Raw genomic sequence first — 17175 nt, 5'->3', positions numbered from 1 at the left:
ATTCGAGCCAGGGAACTTCGGTGATGAGTCTGAAAATCGGCCACCAGGCAAGATGTACATTTTTTAACTTTTTTTAAAACATACATTCAATAACTTTCAACAGGTCATCACTCAGTGATACACTGTTTATTCCGCATCTGTTGACAAATGGAATGTTTTTACACCTTGCAGGCTATGTGGATTATTTTTTCCCATAAGTTTGCAACACTGTTAGGGTACACGTGCTTTTGTTTACAGAAGGTCTTAAGTTCTATGATTCTCACTTTTTAGATGGTATGGTGGTAAACATACAACGGAATGACCATGCTCTGCTAAGATAAATCAAATCAAAATTTTGGGCATTCATATCATGGTGGTAATCGCCAAAAGATTTTCCAGATTTGAACATTAACTGCCAGCATGTACAACAATTACACGTTGCCCTTTAGACACCGGTGCTTTGACGGCAGCCGCGGTTCCATCCACCCAAGCTTTTTTCTTTGTTGTCTATCTGTGAAAATAAGTCCGTCAACGTAAACAATGGATCGTCCTTGTCGACGAAAGATTTTTATATCTTTGAGGTACGATGAACGTAAACTTCTTATTTCGTCCTTTTCTATAAGCAATTGTCTATTATTTTCTGCTTTTTCCCACTTAAACCCACTGCCTTGGAACTCTATTCTTTGTTTCAAAACCCTTCGGATAAAAGGTGAAATTCGAACACAACACGCTTATCGAACTCGTCTATATGACTTTTGATTTTTCGGCGAGGTCGTGTTTTATGGGGCGTATGAAAGTGTTTCTTCAACGTAGTGCATGCTTTACTTTCTATTAGTACAATTCTTCTCACACTGCTGAATGAAACACCACATGCGCGAGCCACCCTCCTTTGCAACTGATTTTCTGACATACGAACTCCCACCTCGTCTTTCATAAATGCATTGACATTATATACAATTTCTTGCCCTTGGCTGTGGATTACTTTCTGTCCACCGAGTTTACTTGCTTTCTCTGAACTGCAAGCTTCCATGCTAGCAAGTACACTGCACACCAAACAAACACACCCTTTAAATGAAGACAGGCAAGTCGATCGCGTTGTTTCTCGGTGCTCACACAACATTTATGACGTTCGGCAACCCTGCCTGTGTGCACAATAAGGGATGTTCGCGCATGCGCTTGCCGCGTTTCCGACCCAGCACATCGGTGGGAGAGTTTCTTGTCTCACCTCTTGTACTGTACCTCAACATTAAGTGAATACGAGTATTAGTGGGGAGTCGTGTGCAAGACCCCCGTACACCGTTTTTTAATTTATGCTGACTTACAAAAAAAAAATATAATGATGATCGAGCAAGTCTATCAATAATATTTGTTTCTCAACCTAGAAAAGAAATGTTTAATCCTAAAAAATCTTTCCAGTTTGCGTAAAACGCAACAAGTATAAATGGCAACTATGCAATTTACCTCAACCGCTAACTACACTAATCTAGTCATCCTCATTTCATAATGGGATTTGCAGCAAGGTCAAATGATCATACAAAAATTTTAGTTTAACAGTTAACAATTTTTATTGAAGGTTTTTTTTCTTATCACGTCTGGATTTATGTGCACCTTCATATAACAGTTTATATGGTCAACTTGGAATCACATGTGGTTCAATAGTACGTGACGTATACCCAGTTTAAGATAGTCCCATTCTTTTTAAATTATTAATAACAAGAACAATTCAACTTCAAATTGGCAATACACAGAGTTTATTACTAATTTGCACTTCAATAATAATATATTTCTATAGGCGTCCACATGTCACTTCAACTATCTTTTCAATAATAATAATAATTATATTTCATAAAAGGCATTTGTATTTTTGACCAGCAAAAATTAATAATAATAATGCATACTTCACTTGCTTAGTTTTACATATTCTTCAAACCTGTTTAGTAATCTTTCTTAACTTTATCTCTTTTATAACAATATCTTAGATGTTTCTTTTCCTTTCTGTTAATTTCTAATTCTATATTGATTTATACTAGTTGCTCGCGTAAGGAAGGTATTTTTAGCATGTTAGCATGCTGAGCTGTTTTCCGGGTCTCAAAATTACGATCTCCGTGATTGGTCTACGTAACTATTTGCGACGAATTACACAGGGCTGCATGGGTTCTGTTGTTTTTATAATTTTGGGTGTTTTACATGTATTTGAACTTGCTGATGCTGAAACTGGCATTAGTTTTCTCACATCACGCAAGAATTTTTTACAATTCTAGAAGTCACTGGTACATCTCAAAATTATTCAACAAGTAATAAAGACGAATAAGCTTTAAATACAGAGAAGTTTTGTTTTATTTAAATTAATTAATATGTTTCTTGCCTAAATGTTGAAAATAATACTATATAAAACATTGATATATCATTTGAAATTAATTTTATATGTAACTGTCAAAAGTCCTAATTTGCTTCCATGGTATGTAAGATACGTTGATCTACATTAACATTTGGTTGTTCAGTGTGGTACATTACTGTGGTGTGACCATGGCATCTCGTGGTTGTCTGAATAGCCCAGATGTATTTTGCTACATCTGTGGTGTTTGTTCCCCAGGTACAGAGGCAGGAAATTACATATTTTGTAAGAAGAGCATGTTACGCATACTTTAAAATGAAACTAGGAGATCAAGATAAATTGTGGGCCCCACACATGGTATGTAGATCATGTGTGGAATCTTTATGAAACTGGAGCATGGGAAAGGGGCCATCTATGCCATTTGCAATACCCATGGTGTGGAGCGAGCCTCAGGATCATAGCAATGATAGTTACTTCTGTTCCTGTGAAATTGTTAAGGTCGAAATATTAGAAACAAGAAGAGGATAGTGTATTCCAATATTCCCTCTGCAATGAGACCTGTGTTGCATGGTCCAGACTTGCCTGTGCCGACACCTCCATCATGTCTTGAGCATGTAATTGATGCTGGTTCACTAAGTGATTCAGTGAAAGGAAGTGAAATGGAAGATGACATTTATGACCCCCCCCCCCCCCCATGGATCTCGTGACCCTATACCGTTCACTCAAAGTGAACTGAATGATTTAGTTAGAGACCTAAATTTATCTTAAGAATCAGCTGAGCTTCTGGGTTCCAGACTTAACAAAAATAACTTGCTGGCTTGTGGAACAACATTTTCCTTGTACAGACACCGAGAAAAAGAGTTTGTGCCTTATTTCTCGAAACAAGATTCTCTCGTGTTTTGTTGTGATGTGTCTGATTTGCTGACTAAGTTAAATTTTCCTTGTCTTTCAACTGATTGGAGGCTATTCATTGACTCGATTAAAACAAGTTTAAAATTTGTTCTGGTACATAATGGAAATAAGTTCCCCTCAGTTCCTATTGCTCATTCTGTGTCACTTAAAGAAACCTACATCAATATGCAACTTGTTCTTAATAAAATTAAATATGAGGACCATGGTTGGTTGGTGTGTGGTGATCTTAAAGTTTTGAGCATTTTACTTGGACTAAAATGTGGTTATACGAAAAAGCCATGTTACATTTGTGAGTGGGATAGTAAGGCATGAAATTACCAGTGGGAAAGAAAAGAATGGCCAATAGGGAAAACATTAAACCTGGGTTCAAAGAACATCGTACAACAACATTTAGTCAGTCCTGAGAAAGTTGTACTTCCCCCTCTTCATATCAAATTAGGGCTGATTAAACAATTTGTGAAGGCACATAACAATTGTTGGACCAGACATTAGGAAATTAATGAATGATAAAGACTTCGAGGAAACAATGACTGTAGCTGAAAGAGATGCTTGGATAGCATTTAAAAGTGTAGTGTTGAACTTCTTGGTTAACCACAAAAGTCATGATTACAGAGAAGTTGTTGAGAATATGTTACTTAAATTTCAAGAGCTGGATTGTAACATGAATCTCAAATTACATTTTTTGCATTCACACCTTGATAACTTTCCACAAAATCTCGGTGAATTAAGTGAGGAACAAGGTGAATGGTTCCACCAGGACACGAGGGATATGGAGAAAAGGTATCCAGGACATTGGAGTGTTAGCATGATGGCTGACTACTGTTGGGCATTGTACAGAGAAACGCCAGAAGAAAGTCACAAGAAAGTTAGGAAAGCTTACAGAAGAAAGCGTATTAAACAGAACTGAAAAATATGTATTGTGTAATGATTTTCTTGTGTGTATATTATATACTGCTATATGTCGTTTTCTATATTATATGGGTCCTTTGTGTCTGTCTATATTCATTTTAAAATAAACATGTTGATGCGTTTAGTGTGATAAACTACTTATTCTGATTGAAGAAAAGAAAAATTATAATAAAACAGTATGCAATATTGGACAAAGCCCAAATAGTGAAAACCAAATTTCATATTCGTGATCAGCATGGCACAAATAATATAGTTCACCTATTAAACAAGAAACGACATTAAATTGAATTTAATTTGCGGCCCTGTGTTATCTTTTATCAACTAATCACTTCAATGACACTGAGCATTATTTAGGTTCATGTAATTTTAACAAAATTAACTTGCAACACTAATTTATTTTAGTATTCTTAAGTTTCTTTCACTAGTTACTGCAACTACGTAATTCTCAGACTGAGTTTACAATTCAAGGCACACTGTTGTGTAATTATATGACAATTTCAGTACTTAGATTTTATCTCTCTTATATTGCTTAATGCATGTGAAAAGTATGGAGAAGTACTACACGGCGAGGTTTGCACAATCTTTTTTGAAACACGCATCATTGATAAGTCGGAGGTTGTAGGTTCAAAACACTGTTCATCGTGGTAATGACCCCTGGTAATAAGTTCAATCTCATACCTGTAATTGTAGTGCTAGTTGATCTCTGGTAGTAGTAATATAATGATTACTTTATCCTCCATTTGAATGTGGCTTTGTGTGTAATGGTACTATCAACATTACGAAATATGTCTTCTCGTAATCTGCTTCATTCCACTGGAAATATGTATTCCTCCAAACTTGTACTGGATTCTTCCATAGGTTTAACTTGATACAAGGAGCACTTCGTAGTTCGTTAGAAGAAAAACGTGAATAGCCAATTCATGAATTTGACCATTTCAAACATTGCACGTTTTATGCAGTCAAACACTCAGTCGAATGTTCGTGTTATCTTAGCATATGAAGCAAAGTTCCTGTTGTGTGCATTGAGCTTAGCATTGTGAATGCCGAGAAAGGCAACTCAACCACAATTACCAAATGCTAACTAACCAGCAACTAAATCTTACAAGGAGAACCCGTGTTGCCGCTTGTTAGTGCACCAGACATACTGTTCTATCGTAGTGTGTTGAACTGCTTCAGCTCGCATTTCAAGGAAACATACACAACGTCATTTGCCAGGTGGCGTGATTAAGCCACAGCAAATGTAGTGAAGTAGGTGCTGCCATCTATTGCGAGTCCAATTACTAAACAGCAAATACTTTCCAGTTTAGAGCGGACAGCCCATATCAACACGTAGGTCTTGAGAATGCAGGATTTTTGTCATATTTAGAATACTAAACAAGAAATTGACAGAAAATGCTACAATCCCTTTATCTCAAGAAGTGTTCTCTAGACTGACGGATATCAGGCCAAAATTATACCCATCAAACATCACATCAATTAGAGTTAAGTTCAGCAGCAACCTTCAAATACCGTGCGTTCATTTCGATCTTCAGCCGAGAGATCGGGAGAAGTGTGGCGGGCGGCGCTGACGGAGATGCCGATATTTGCGGCCTGTAATGCCCGCATATTTTTATGGACATACGCAGACATTTATATAAATATTGCAAAACGAGCACCAACCTGTGTTATAACACGCAAAAGTTATTCTGCAAGAAGTTCTGCCCTTATATACACAAATAAATACGCTTTAGAAGCGATGTTAAGAGCCACAAATAATAAAACATTTTAATCATAGTTTTGACCAGTAACGTCCTGCTTAAGTTTATATCCTTGAAAGAGTTTTGTGTCGATGGGGATCGTTTGGAGGTTTCGAATGTGCAACACTGTATCAAGATTACGCTGCAGACGAAACCGTTAAATGTCAATGGTTTTCGTGAGCTTCCTTGCAATACGAAATCTCCGAGCTCGAATTCTTTGTTCCTTCGCGACGAGTTGAAGACAAGAGCTGTGAATATAGTGGCGAGCAGAGTGGTGTAAACCAAGAGCATGTTAATTTCGTACTGTGCGCAAGAGTGTTATTCTTGGTTACTTGCCGTTACTTGATTGTGTTATTGCAGTGTGTATGTGTGTTGTGTCAGTGAGGCAATTGGAATGCCAGCCGCAAGGTTCACGTTGGAACAAAGAATTTTTATGTATGACACGTTAAAACAGACTCGTGTCGAGACGTGTGTAGGCAATTTGTACAGAAATTCCCAGGTGTTTCACCTTCACATAGAGATACGGTTAGACATCTTGTCCTTAAATTACGAGAAACTGGATCGTTAAAGCAAAACTCGATGAAATTGGTGCAGCGTTAGAACGTTCTCCAAACAAACCTCTACGCCGTGTTTCACAGGAGATGGGCGTGTCAAAATCATCAGCACATACAGCCACTAAGCTACTAAAATTAAAACCGTACTCTTATAACACAGGTTAGTGCTCGTTTTGCAATATTTATATAAATGTCTGCATATGTCCATAAAAATAAGCGGGCATTACAGGCCGCAAATGTCGGCATCTCCGTCAGCGCCGCCCGCCACGCTTTTCCCGATCTCTCGGCTGAAGATCGAAATGAACGCACGGTATATGGCTTGAAGACAATGTAGTATTCCAAAAACGTTTTTGTTGTCTTTGGAGTAAGTACGTGCATTATTACTGCTTCATTTATACGGCTGTGGTAATCTTAATATTGCTTACATTTTCTTCGAAGGTCATCTATTTTTGCCTTTGATTTTCACTTGAACTTAACCATTTATTTAACCATTTCTCTTTGACTGGAAACTGCATATTTCCCATGACTTTCCATTTTTCGCTATCTGCTCCAATAATGGAGTTCCTCTATGATGTCGAACTTTTGAATCACCCTGTATATATAGAGATTGTCAAAAGACAACTAGTATTTTTTTCAAAGACTCGAAGACTGGCATTGATTTTGGTGCCACTGTTGAAACCTGGAACCTCCAAAACACAGTGAATGATTCCAAACCTGATCATATTGGTGATTTCCTTATGTTCCAACTGCACTAGTATGGCTGTATATAAGCTAGCAAGCGACCACTACATTAAATCAAATAACTCCCTTATGGTTAATAGTAGCGAAAAGAGCCAGGTAGCGTTGTAAAGTCCTTATAACTGTCTACAATGATAATGTCAAAATGGTCAATAGTACTTTATAATTAATAAGTAATTTATGAAAAAAAACGTTAAAACAAGTAATGAAAAAATAATTTTCTCCATCTATGTTAATATGTTTCAGACAATGTATCCAGTACTTATAATATAATTTATTCAGTACATTGCCCAATCGATTTTCTTTCATTTGATGCAAAAACAAAGGTTCTATCTTTATCCTGTGAAAAGTTATACACTTTTAACCCTTGACTACTTGTGCTCTATTTCAAAACATTAGTGCTGGTGCGGGGTGTTCTATACACCCCCCTGGAAATGATTACTTTAATTGACTTGCATTATGTTTTTACAATGTGTATGTTATTTTAACACAACTTTCAAACAATTACAATGACATTTTACTAAAATAGTTTGTTAAAGTGTGTTTACAATATTTATTTTAACCTTTATAACCAAATTTTACTAAATTATTCTCTATTCGTTCTCAAAAAAAATTTCTTTTAGAGGACATTATAGGCTTATGTGATTACAGAACATAAACAAACTCATTCTTTTCTTTTCCATTTTGACTGCACTATGCATGTAACAATAATTTGGGAAAGTACATTCATTGACGTTGCTGTGGCATTTTATTTTGTTTCTAAGTCTTTAGCATTATAGCAGTCATGACAAATCGTACCCATATGACTAAGACACATCTTTATCAGGCAACACTAGCAGACACACTTTGTTTTGACATCTTTCTATTTTATTGCAGCTCATTGTTGGCTCGCCTGTTAGCTTATTCTTTTAACCCATTGTTGTTCATTCACATTATCGTAGTAGGCTATTTCAGATAGAACTTTATTTTTAAAATGTGTCACAAAATACTTATGTAATGTTAGTACTGGCGTGGGGTGTTAGGAACACCCAGGACTTATTACTGTAATTACTGAACAGTGGCGATAGTGATAAAATTGATTCTAGGTTAGTTGTTAAGATAAGATTCAAATAGGAAGGTAACAAAAATTATAGCTAGTTAGTGAAATTTACTCAGTTTGGAGAGTTAGGTTTTAACATGTGGGGTGTTCACAACACTCCGCACCAGCACTAAAGGGTTAATGATTGCACTACAAATTCTAACCGTGGCCATATTGATTATGTCATATCTCTGAAACCCACAAATGGGATTCTTTGGAACTTTTTGTGAGAAATACATCTCAAGTAGTACTGTATGCTCCAACAAGTTTGGTTTCATTTTTTTGAATGTCCAGATTAAACTATAATTTGACTGCAATATTCCTCAACATTCGCGACCATCACACTACATGTTGCGGAATAGCTGCTCACCTTCATTTTATCAAATCAACTTCTTCCTTCACCGGTCAATTCGCAACGACCAAATACTTTGCGTTTTGTTGTTCGAGTCTGTTGTTCAGGCACCACTTATCACCATGCTGCACTGAAAGCCCACATGTTGAACAACAGATTTATTTCAGAAAGGAAAAAAGAACATAGTACATGAATACTACAACTTTATCATCAGTCAGTCCACTTCAAACACCGATTGCAGAAAAAGATAGTGTTTCGCTCACAGTCTGTACATCAAGTGTCTGACGTGAATCACTCGACCCCGCCAGTCAGCTGTTGCCTCTTGGCAGTGCTGCCCTCACACAATGGCAGAATTTACATGTACTACACACCTTATCGTAACATGGTCATAACTGTCTAGAATGCATTTTCGGAGTACAAGGAACTCTGTTATTGTGTAGAATTCATCGGTCCAGAATTTTACAATAAAATATTTAGGAGAAAAGTGGTGGTGAAATCATATATGTACATTTTACCATAAATGTAAAGCTTTTGAGTTGTAATATTTAGAGTTCCAAGATAACTTGAGAGATTGGTGTCATATGGTATTTGAGAAAAATTGGTCGCCATGTTTGAAGATGATGGATGACAGACTGATTTAACATGTCTTGCAAGAGCTTAAAGTTACACTATTATTTGAGCTTCCATGTTCATTACTCAAGTCTCAAGTCATGTTAGGGCATCACTTGAGCTTTAAGTTGTTAATTAAAACTCTGTAATATGGTGTATGGTTTAGGAGGGTGGGAGTAAGTCATAAATTTTGAGACCACAATAACTGTAGTAAATTTGGAGTTTTAAGCTGAAATCCATTTCTCAACTAAATACACCCATCGAATAATTGATTTTGTTTTGCATTTGCATTTGATGAAAAGCATTTCAAGATGGCTGATGAAATATTGATTTTTTGTGTGTTGATGCATCTCCAAATTCTGATGACACTTTCAAATTTCTGCCTGAACTACATTTCTGGAGATTAAGAAAAGAGACTTAAATATTTTGGTGCATCACTTAAGCTATAGTTTGACAATGTATATATATATATATACATACATACAAGGGTCATTCAAGGTTGACTGGGATTTTCGTACGTAAAAAATCGATGAATAGCCGGATCATGATGAAACGTGTGGGTGACGTAATGTATTCCTTCGCGAATAACTAGCACCCGGCATGACGTATTTCGCGCATGCACAGCAGTTGCAGTGAACATGGCGGCATGTGTCTGTGGCTGTGGAGCAGCAGTGTGTAATCAAATTTCTCGTGAAGGAGAAAGTGAAACCAGCTGAGATTTTCAGACGATTGCAAGCAAAGTATGGTGAACAAACGATGTCGCGGACAAGAGTGTACGAATGGTGTGAGCAGTTTCACAAAGGATGGGAGCTGGTGACAAATGAAGCGCATGGACACATTCGCCCGACTGCAGTCACACCAGTGAATATCACACGTGTTGAGCAAATGATTCTTGAGAACCTGCGAGTAACAGTGCGGGATATTGCTGCCAAGGTGAATATCAGTGTCGGGAGTGTTGAGACAATCATTCACAACCACTTACGCAAAATCTGTGCAAGGTGGGTTTCCTGCTAGGTGACATTTGATCAGAAGTGGACACGCAGGATGGTCTGTGAACAGCTTCTGAATCGGTTTCGAGCAGAAGGTGATGAATTGTTGCAATCCATCATCATGTGTGATGAAACATGGTTGCACAATTCAACCCCAGAGACCAAAAGACGCAGCATGGAGTGGCGGCATAAAGGTTCCCCGCCCCCCAAGAAAAGCAAAACGCAGCCGCCCACTGGAAAGGTCATGGCAAGTGTCTTCTGGGACATGAAGGGCGTTATCCATGTGGGTTTTCTGGACAAAGGGAGCACGATTAATGCCCAGTATTACTCCACATTGTTGAGTGGTGCTGTACGAAAGTCCATTCGCAAGAAAAGACCTGGTATGTTGTCTGGAAATGTCATTCTTCTCCATGACAATGCCCGCCCTCACACGGCCAATGTGAAAACAACAACTCTGGCCGACATGCGCTGGGAAGTTCTGCCCCATCTCCCCTACAGTCTGGATTTAGCCCCCAGTGATTATCATTTGTTTGCACCCCTTAAAGACCATCTGGGAGGGAAGAAATTCACGACAGATGAAGCACTGCGGAGCGATGTCCTCCAGTGGCTACGACAACAACCAAGTTCTTTCTACGCCAAAAAATTCGGGAGCTGCCAGAACGATGGCAACGGTGCCTCCGCGCGCACGGAGAATACTTTGATATATGTATGTATGTATGTATGTATGTGTATATATTGATTGATTTAGTTTATTTTACTTCGTGTTTTGTGCCTCTTGGCTAATTTGCGAAGATGGGGATGAGTGATGAAATTATGAAATGGATGAATGGACATTCACAAACAACCAAGCCCGACCGGGATTCAAACCCGGGACCCTTGGCATCGCAGCGCGATGTGCTAACCATATGTGTATATATGTATATATACAGGGTGTCATTTTAATGGCACACACGGACCACGAAAACGTATAGAGGACATCAAAACTAACAACTTTTCTCGGTAACATTTTCCTCGTTGGTGCGTCATTTCGGTGCTACAGTTGTTCAAAAAAGCCCATTTTGCTGCCCGAATGCTGGCAACCACACACAACATTTGATTGCATTTGTGACGTCATATCCCCTCATGAAGCGATGCGTTCCAGGGTTGCCAGGAACACACATACTCTGTGAAAAATGACATAGCTACAATCAGCCACATTATGTACCGTAACACAAAACGAGAAAACACTTTCTTTAACCTAACAGGAAGTAAACAAACGATACGAAAAATAGTAGAAAGAAAATAGAATTCAAGTGGAAGTGGTCATATCGAATTTTGTCTCAGCTTACATGTCAAATATTTGCAAATCTAGTTAACAAGTTGGCATCTACAATTTAGTCTATCCAATACGTCCTTCTGATCTGTAGTTGTCTGTGACACACTGAACAGTTGATAAAATATAAATGAAAGAACTCAATTCCAAAGGTAAGCAACACATAATATAATGTATATTCATGGCATTATGAGGCACGTGGCAAAAATGGTTGAAAATACAGGGATATAAGTAGTAGTAATACAAGCTCTCTGCCGACTGTGTTTATCTATGCACCGGATACACATGTAATAGTTTGCAACTCTGAACAGGGCAATATATTCGCTACTGATTCATCATAACATTGTTACTGTGGTTGTACATGTTTTAGCCGTAATATAACAAGGTGAACCTCAGATACTTCCGTTATCAGCACAAAAATACCGCATGGCATCTGGACACAAACCTGTAGATATCAACCTTGCTACAAGATTTGCAAATATTTGACATGTAGTTGGACCTAAACAGCCACGTGTAAGCAGTAAGTCCAATAAAATTTATTGTTGTTGATATTTTAGATGTAGGCCGAGACAAAATCCGACATTGACATTTCATTTTGAATACATTTTTACCATTTCTCATATCGTTGGTTCACTTCCTCCTTCCCCTGAGATGACTGCTGATCTTCTGGCTGGTAGGCTATGATGTTCAGTTTGCTGGACACATTTCTCACTTCGTTCTACAGCTAATAATGTGGTTGGTAGTTTGTCATTTTTCACAAAATTTGTGTGTTCCTTGCAACCCTGCCGTGCTTTTTTGTTTCAATATGAAGAAAACTGCGGCTGAGGCTCATCGAATGCTCTCCACTACGTATGGTGAGGACGCTATAAGTGAGAGAACCTGTCGTGAGTGGTTTCAACGCTTCAAGAACGGTGACTTTAACGTCGAAGACCGGCATGGTGGTGGAAGACAGAAAGTTTTCGAAGATGCAGAATTGGAGACATTGCTGAGTGAAGACTCGCGTCAAACTCAAGAAGAATTGGCACGATCATTGGGAGTGACACAGCAAGCCATTTCAAAACTTCTGAAAGTGATTTTGCAGCATGACAACGCACGACCCCACGTTGCCAAAGTGGTGAAAACGTACTTGGAAACATTAAGATGGGACGTCCTACCCCACCCAGAGGCCAGCATAGTCTGCCTTTTACCTACCCGCTGCCCACTTTCATGAGAGGACAGGTATACCTGCTCGCCTGCCCACGGCAACGAGTCGACTTGCGTCTTTACCCGGGTTCTTGGTCTTCAAGGCACTCTGCGCTTACAAGGTAACTGGGCATTCAACAAGACCCGGGCGCCTGCAAAACCTGCTGGAAGGAAACAGCCCTCCGGCAGTGTGTCGCTCCAGGCGTTTCTTCACCACGTGGACAGCTTCAGCCAGTGTTGCCTACTTACGTAGCTCGTAAATCCTACGAAGTCCTAGGAGGAGCTCTCTCCTCCAAGGAGAATTTATATACTTAGCAATTTCAATTCATTGTAAGCAGTTTTTATCTTATTGCCAGGAAATGCACGCAATATTACAGCTTCATTTAACTAAATGAATGATCGAGAAAACAAAAATCTCCTCACTGAAAACTAATGAATGGAGGGGTAATTGCAACCCCTTGATTTCAAATTTTATGAAAGTAGAAATATATTATAAAATATTATACAGTCTCGTCAAGTTCAATGCCGTAGCAAGGGGGTAGCGGGAGTCAGCCCTTGGCGCCGAACGATCTAAGTGAGAAAAGTTTTAAAACAGAGAATGCCATGGCGGCCCGTGATATTATTTGCTATTAATGTTGGTTTGTTATGAGTTGGATGAATTGATTATGTAATGTATTTATATAATATATATGCTTTAATGAAATTTTGAATATGTAAAGAATTTAGTGTTATCATATGTATTTCTTATTTTACGTCGCTCCATGTGAAAAGTAAATATTGTAGATGGAAATTTTACATGCTATATGTATGTACATTTGGAATGCATTTATCATGCATTTTCTTTCTTTCAAAAACAGTTTGTGTGATTGTTTTCCATTATTAGCTAATGTGAAATTGACGTGCTGAAAAAAATATTTCTAATCCTCTGTTTCAACACAAATGCGTGAGAACCGACTTCCACCCCCTTTTTGCATGATTTATGAGGATAATAATGCCTTCCATGCTACGTTTATTACTATTATTGTGATTGTTGTTGTTGGCACGTTTATCCAAGTACTTCCCCCCCCCCAAACGAGGGTAACGGCAATGCCCCTGGCCAATGGCTGGCTACGGCCCTGGTGTTCGCAGTAGAACAGTGTGTTGTTCGACTCGCGACCTCAGCGTCGAACGTGACATGTTTCAGTCCTGCCCTATATCACTATATATCTATACGTATATTGGTTGTTTACGACATGTACTTATGGATCCTGTGCCACGGAAAACCTATTTCAATCTGTGTGTGTGGGGGGGGGGGAGTAGCAACATTCGTAAATCTCATTTCATTGGCGATGTGGCTTACGAAGCTTTGAGTTCCCTTTTCTAAGTAGTGAAAATATATTGCAGTTGGCAACACTGCAGACAGGTGTGCGCCCGGTGCAGTTTCTAGTCGAAGCAACTACGTCATGCAGAGGGAGGGGCGTGCAGTTGATTGAATGAACGCACTGAGACCTACTAAGTATCTTACGACTGCGGGTACCCGGCGGGTTTTCGATACCTGCCAAGAACGATCTGGGCAGATGGTCAGTCAACGTGCTCAAGCGAGGGTGTTGCGCAGGTTGCATGGCATTTCAGGAGCGATGTCTCGCGAACGGGTCTGCTCCAGGTCTTGTGCAGGCCTCTAACCCCACCCGCCTTATTCTCCAGATATCGCTCCCTCTGATTATCACCTGTTTAGATCATTGGCTCATGAACTGGCTGACCAACACTTCCGATCTTATGAAGAAGTCAAAAAGTGGATCGATTCGTGGATCGCCTCCAAAAATGAACAATTTTTTAGACGCGGCATTCGTACGCTGCCCAAAAGATGGGAGAAAGTAGTGGCCAGCGATGGACAATACTTTGAATAATGCCTGGGTAAGCAATGTTTTTCATTACAGCGTCATATTTTTGGGGGAAAACGGCGGAAGCAAAGTTGTACACCTTGTATATATATATTTAATATAGTGCATGTTTGAAAAGCTTTGAGAAATGAGATGTACTGTGAACAAACTGTGTTGAAGTAGATTTAAAGGTCAGCTATACTTTGTTGTATGGTATTTCTGTGTTATAAAATGGCCTATGGTGGCTTATAAAAATGAAATAAATGAGACTGAAATGTGTTTGTAGTTGTAGCAGAGTTCATTCCAATGTAGGCATCACATCAAGAACAGATGAGGCATGCTTATCCAAAGACAGGAAAGACTCAGACTTACTGTTTGACATTATCGTCTTGAACAAGAGTTGGTCAGCCAGAATGTATGACTTTTAAAAATTTAACTTACTTCATTATTAATAGATTTATTGACACACACCAAGAGAGTAGTTACCTCATTATTGGTAAATGTCTTGTGTGCTGTATATATTATATTCTTGAGCAAGGGTTAAGAGAAGCAGCTGTGTATTCCCTTCCCCAACCTTTGATGCTTTAGATTCATTTCAGAAGCTCAAGTCAAGACACAGAAACTGTCCCTCATAGCCTTAATTAAAATGTGTAAGAATGAAAATAACTTTACAGTTGTTCTGGAATTTCATTTTACAATTTCATGGTATAAATATGATATTCTCTCTTTCAGCTGAGGAAATATGTTGGAAACACTGAAGAGTGGAACATGACAGTAGAAGAGAAGGTAAGATTACTATTAACAGGTTTTGTACAATTCCTGCCACATGATTAAGGGGAAATTCACACTGAAGAGACACGTGACATGCAACACACGGCAGATAAACACTTGTTTATTATCTGCACTATCCATAGGATGATGGCATCAGTTGATGATACCGATATAATTGCTCTAATCACTTTATTAGTCATGAGAAGAAAACGTAAGAAAAGATGATGGATCCATCCATACCTCAAAAACAATGTTGGAATTCACAGTGCATATGTAGTGTCAATACAATTAGAAGTTCATCCAGATAAATTTCAGATGCTTTACTGTATGCGTCAAGATACTTTTTGTGATCTTGTAGCCATTGTAAAACCTTTAATTAATGTAGCGAAGTATACAAATTACAGAAGATCTGTAAGTGTCAAGGAAGGACTACTCATCTTTTTAAGGTAAGAACAATTCTCTTTTGTAATTGTTATTTTTTTATATTTTTTTATTTTTGGTTATTTCACGTTTTTTTTTTCCACTTTTCAGCTAATCATGACTATGGGGATGAGTGATGATTAGATGAAATTGAAGAAGGATCACTCGCTAAAACACCCATGCCCACGACTCGAACCTGGGTACTTCAGTGGCATGAAGTATAGGATCATACAGAAAATAATTGAAAATGAATGGAAATCAGAAGAAAGTATGGTAATTCATTAATTAGTCGTATCTATGTTTTTTCAATTACTTGTGTGACTCAACATAGAACTTACGTACAGTATTTAACTTTTCAAAATAAGAATATTTAATATGACATACAGCTATAAAGAATGTAAAATCTGTACACAGATGCATAGCTAAGAACGATACAAAATTAAAAAATATTTAAAAAATAGAAAATCCATGAAAACATTGAAATTATTCTGTTCAGTACTGTAATATAATTATAATTTAAAAATGATGTTAGAGTTGCTCGCTAGATGGCAGGGAGGTCTGCCACGTGAAGTATGTGTCATATGCATGATGCAATAGGACTGACTGAACTCGAGTGTCTTTGTGTGTGTGTGTGTGTGTGTGTGTGGTGTGAGTGAGTGCGACACAACCACAAGTGGTGGTACTTCATCGTCGTATAACCTGTGTCTTTGTGTATAATATCCGTTATTATAATATATGTTTGTGTTCATGAGCTATGAGAGACTTCATTCTTTAACCCAACACAAGATCAACACACTCCTGGACTTGGGAAAGTTATGCCAGGTGTTTTATTGGTGTAACGCCGCTTCATGGTCCTCCAAACCCGGATTGCACAGTACATGCCAAGTATAGTGAATTGACTTAACCAGCAGCTTTTTGTGCATGATCTCCCATGCCGGGTGTGTTCTGACTTTTGTGTCTGGACTAGAATTAGTGTTGTGAACTATGGAGCAGATACTTTTGTGCAAACGTGTTCTGAAACGCGAAGTTACGCGTGTTGAAAACAAGATTGCGTCAGACGATCTCTCACAAGAGAGCATTACTGTGTACATCAACAAAACTGTGCAATTAACAGAGGACACTCAGAAACTCTTACATGATCTGTCTTCCAAGTGCAGTGATGAGCAGTTTGCGGAGTTTGATGCAGAAATCAGCTCGAGTCAAGACCAATTAGAGCAGATGTTGGTGACATTGTATCGTGCTCAAAAGCAGCAGGGCGTGGCAATGGCTGCCAGTGCATCGTCGGTTAAAGCCAGTAGTGACGTAAGACTACCTAAGTTGAACTTGCCTGTGTTCATGGGAAACTTACAGCAATGGCTGTCGTTTTGTGATTTGTTCGTTGCGTCTGTACATAATAATAACTCTTTGTCCCCAGCACAGAAACTTCAATATTTGAAGTCT

General features: G+C 38.5%; 1 protein-coding gene across 2 annotated transcripts in view; it reads left to right on the top strand.

Moving 5' to 3' along the window:
- LOC145984483 (uncharacterized) overlaps positions 1-17175 on the top strand; it is a 236083-nt gene that overhangs the window by 184488 nt on the left and 34420 nt on the right. For both annotated transcript variants that reach the window (XM_083118139.1, XM_083118140.1), the window contains exon 6: positions 15277-15330. In XM_083118139.1, the coding sequence (XP_082974265.1) occupies positions 15277-15330 (54 nt within the window). The remainder of the gene's footprint in view (positions 1-15276; positions 15331-17175) is intronic.

The sequence above is a fragment of the Lepisma saccharinum genome, chromosome 2 (assembly GCF_977018435.1).
Source record: "Lepisma saccharinum chromosome 2, izLepSacc3.1, whole genome shotgun sequence".
Lineage (NCBI taxonomy): Eukaryota > Metazoa > Arthropoda > Insecta > Zygentoma > Lepismatidae > Lepisma > Lepisma saccharinum.
The sequence above is the reverse complement of the archived record's forward strand: the minus strand, read 5'-3'. Positions and strand labels throughout refer to the sequence as shown.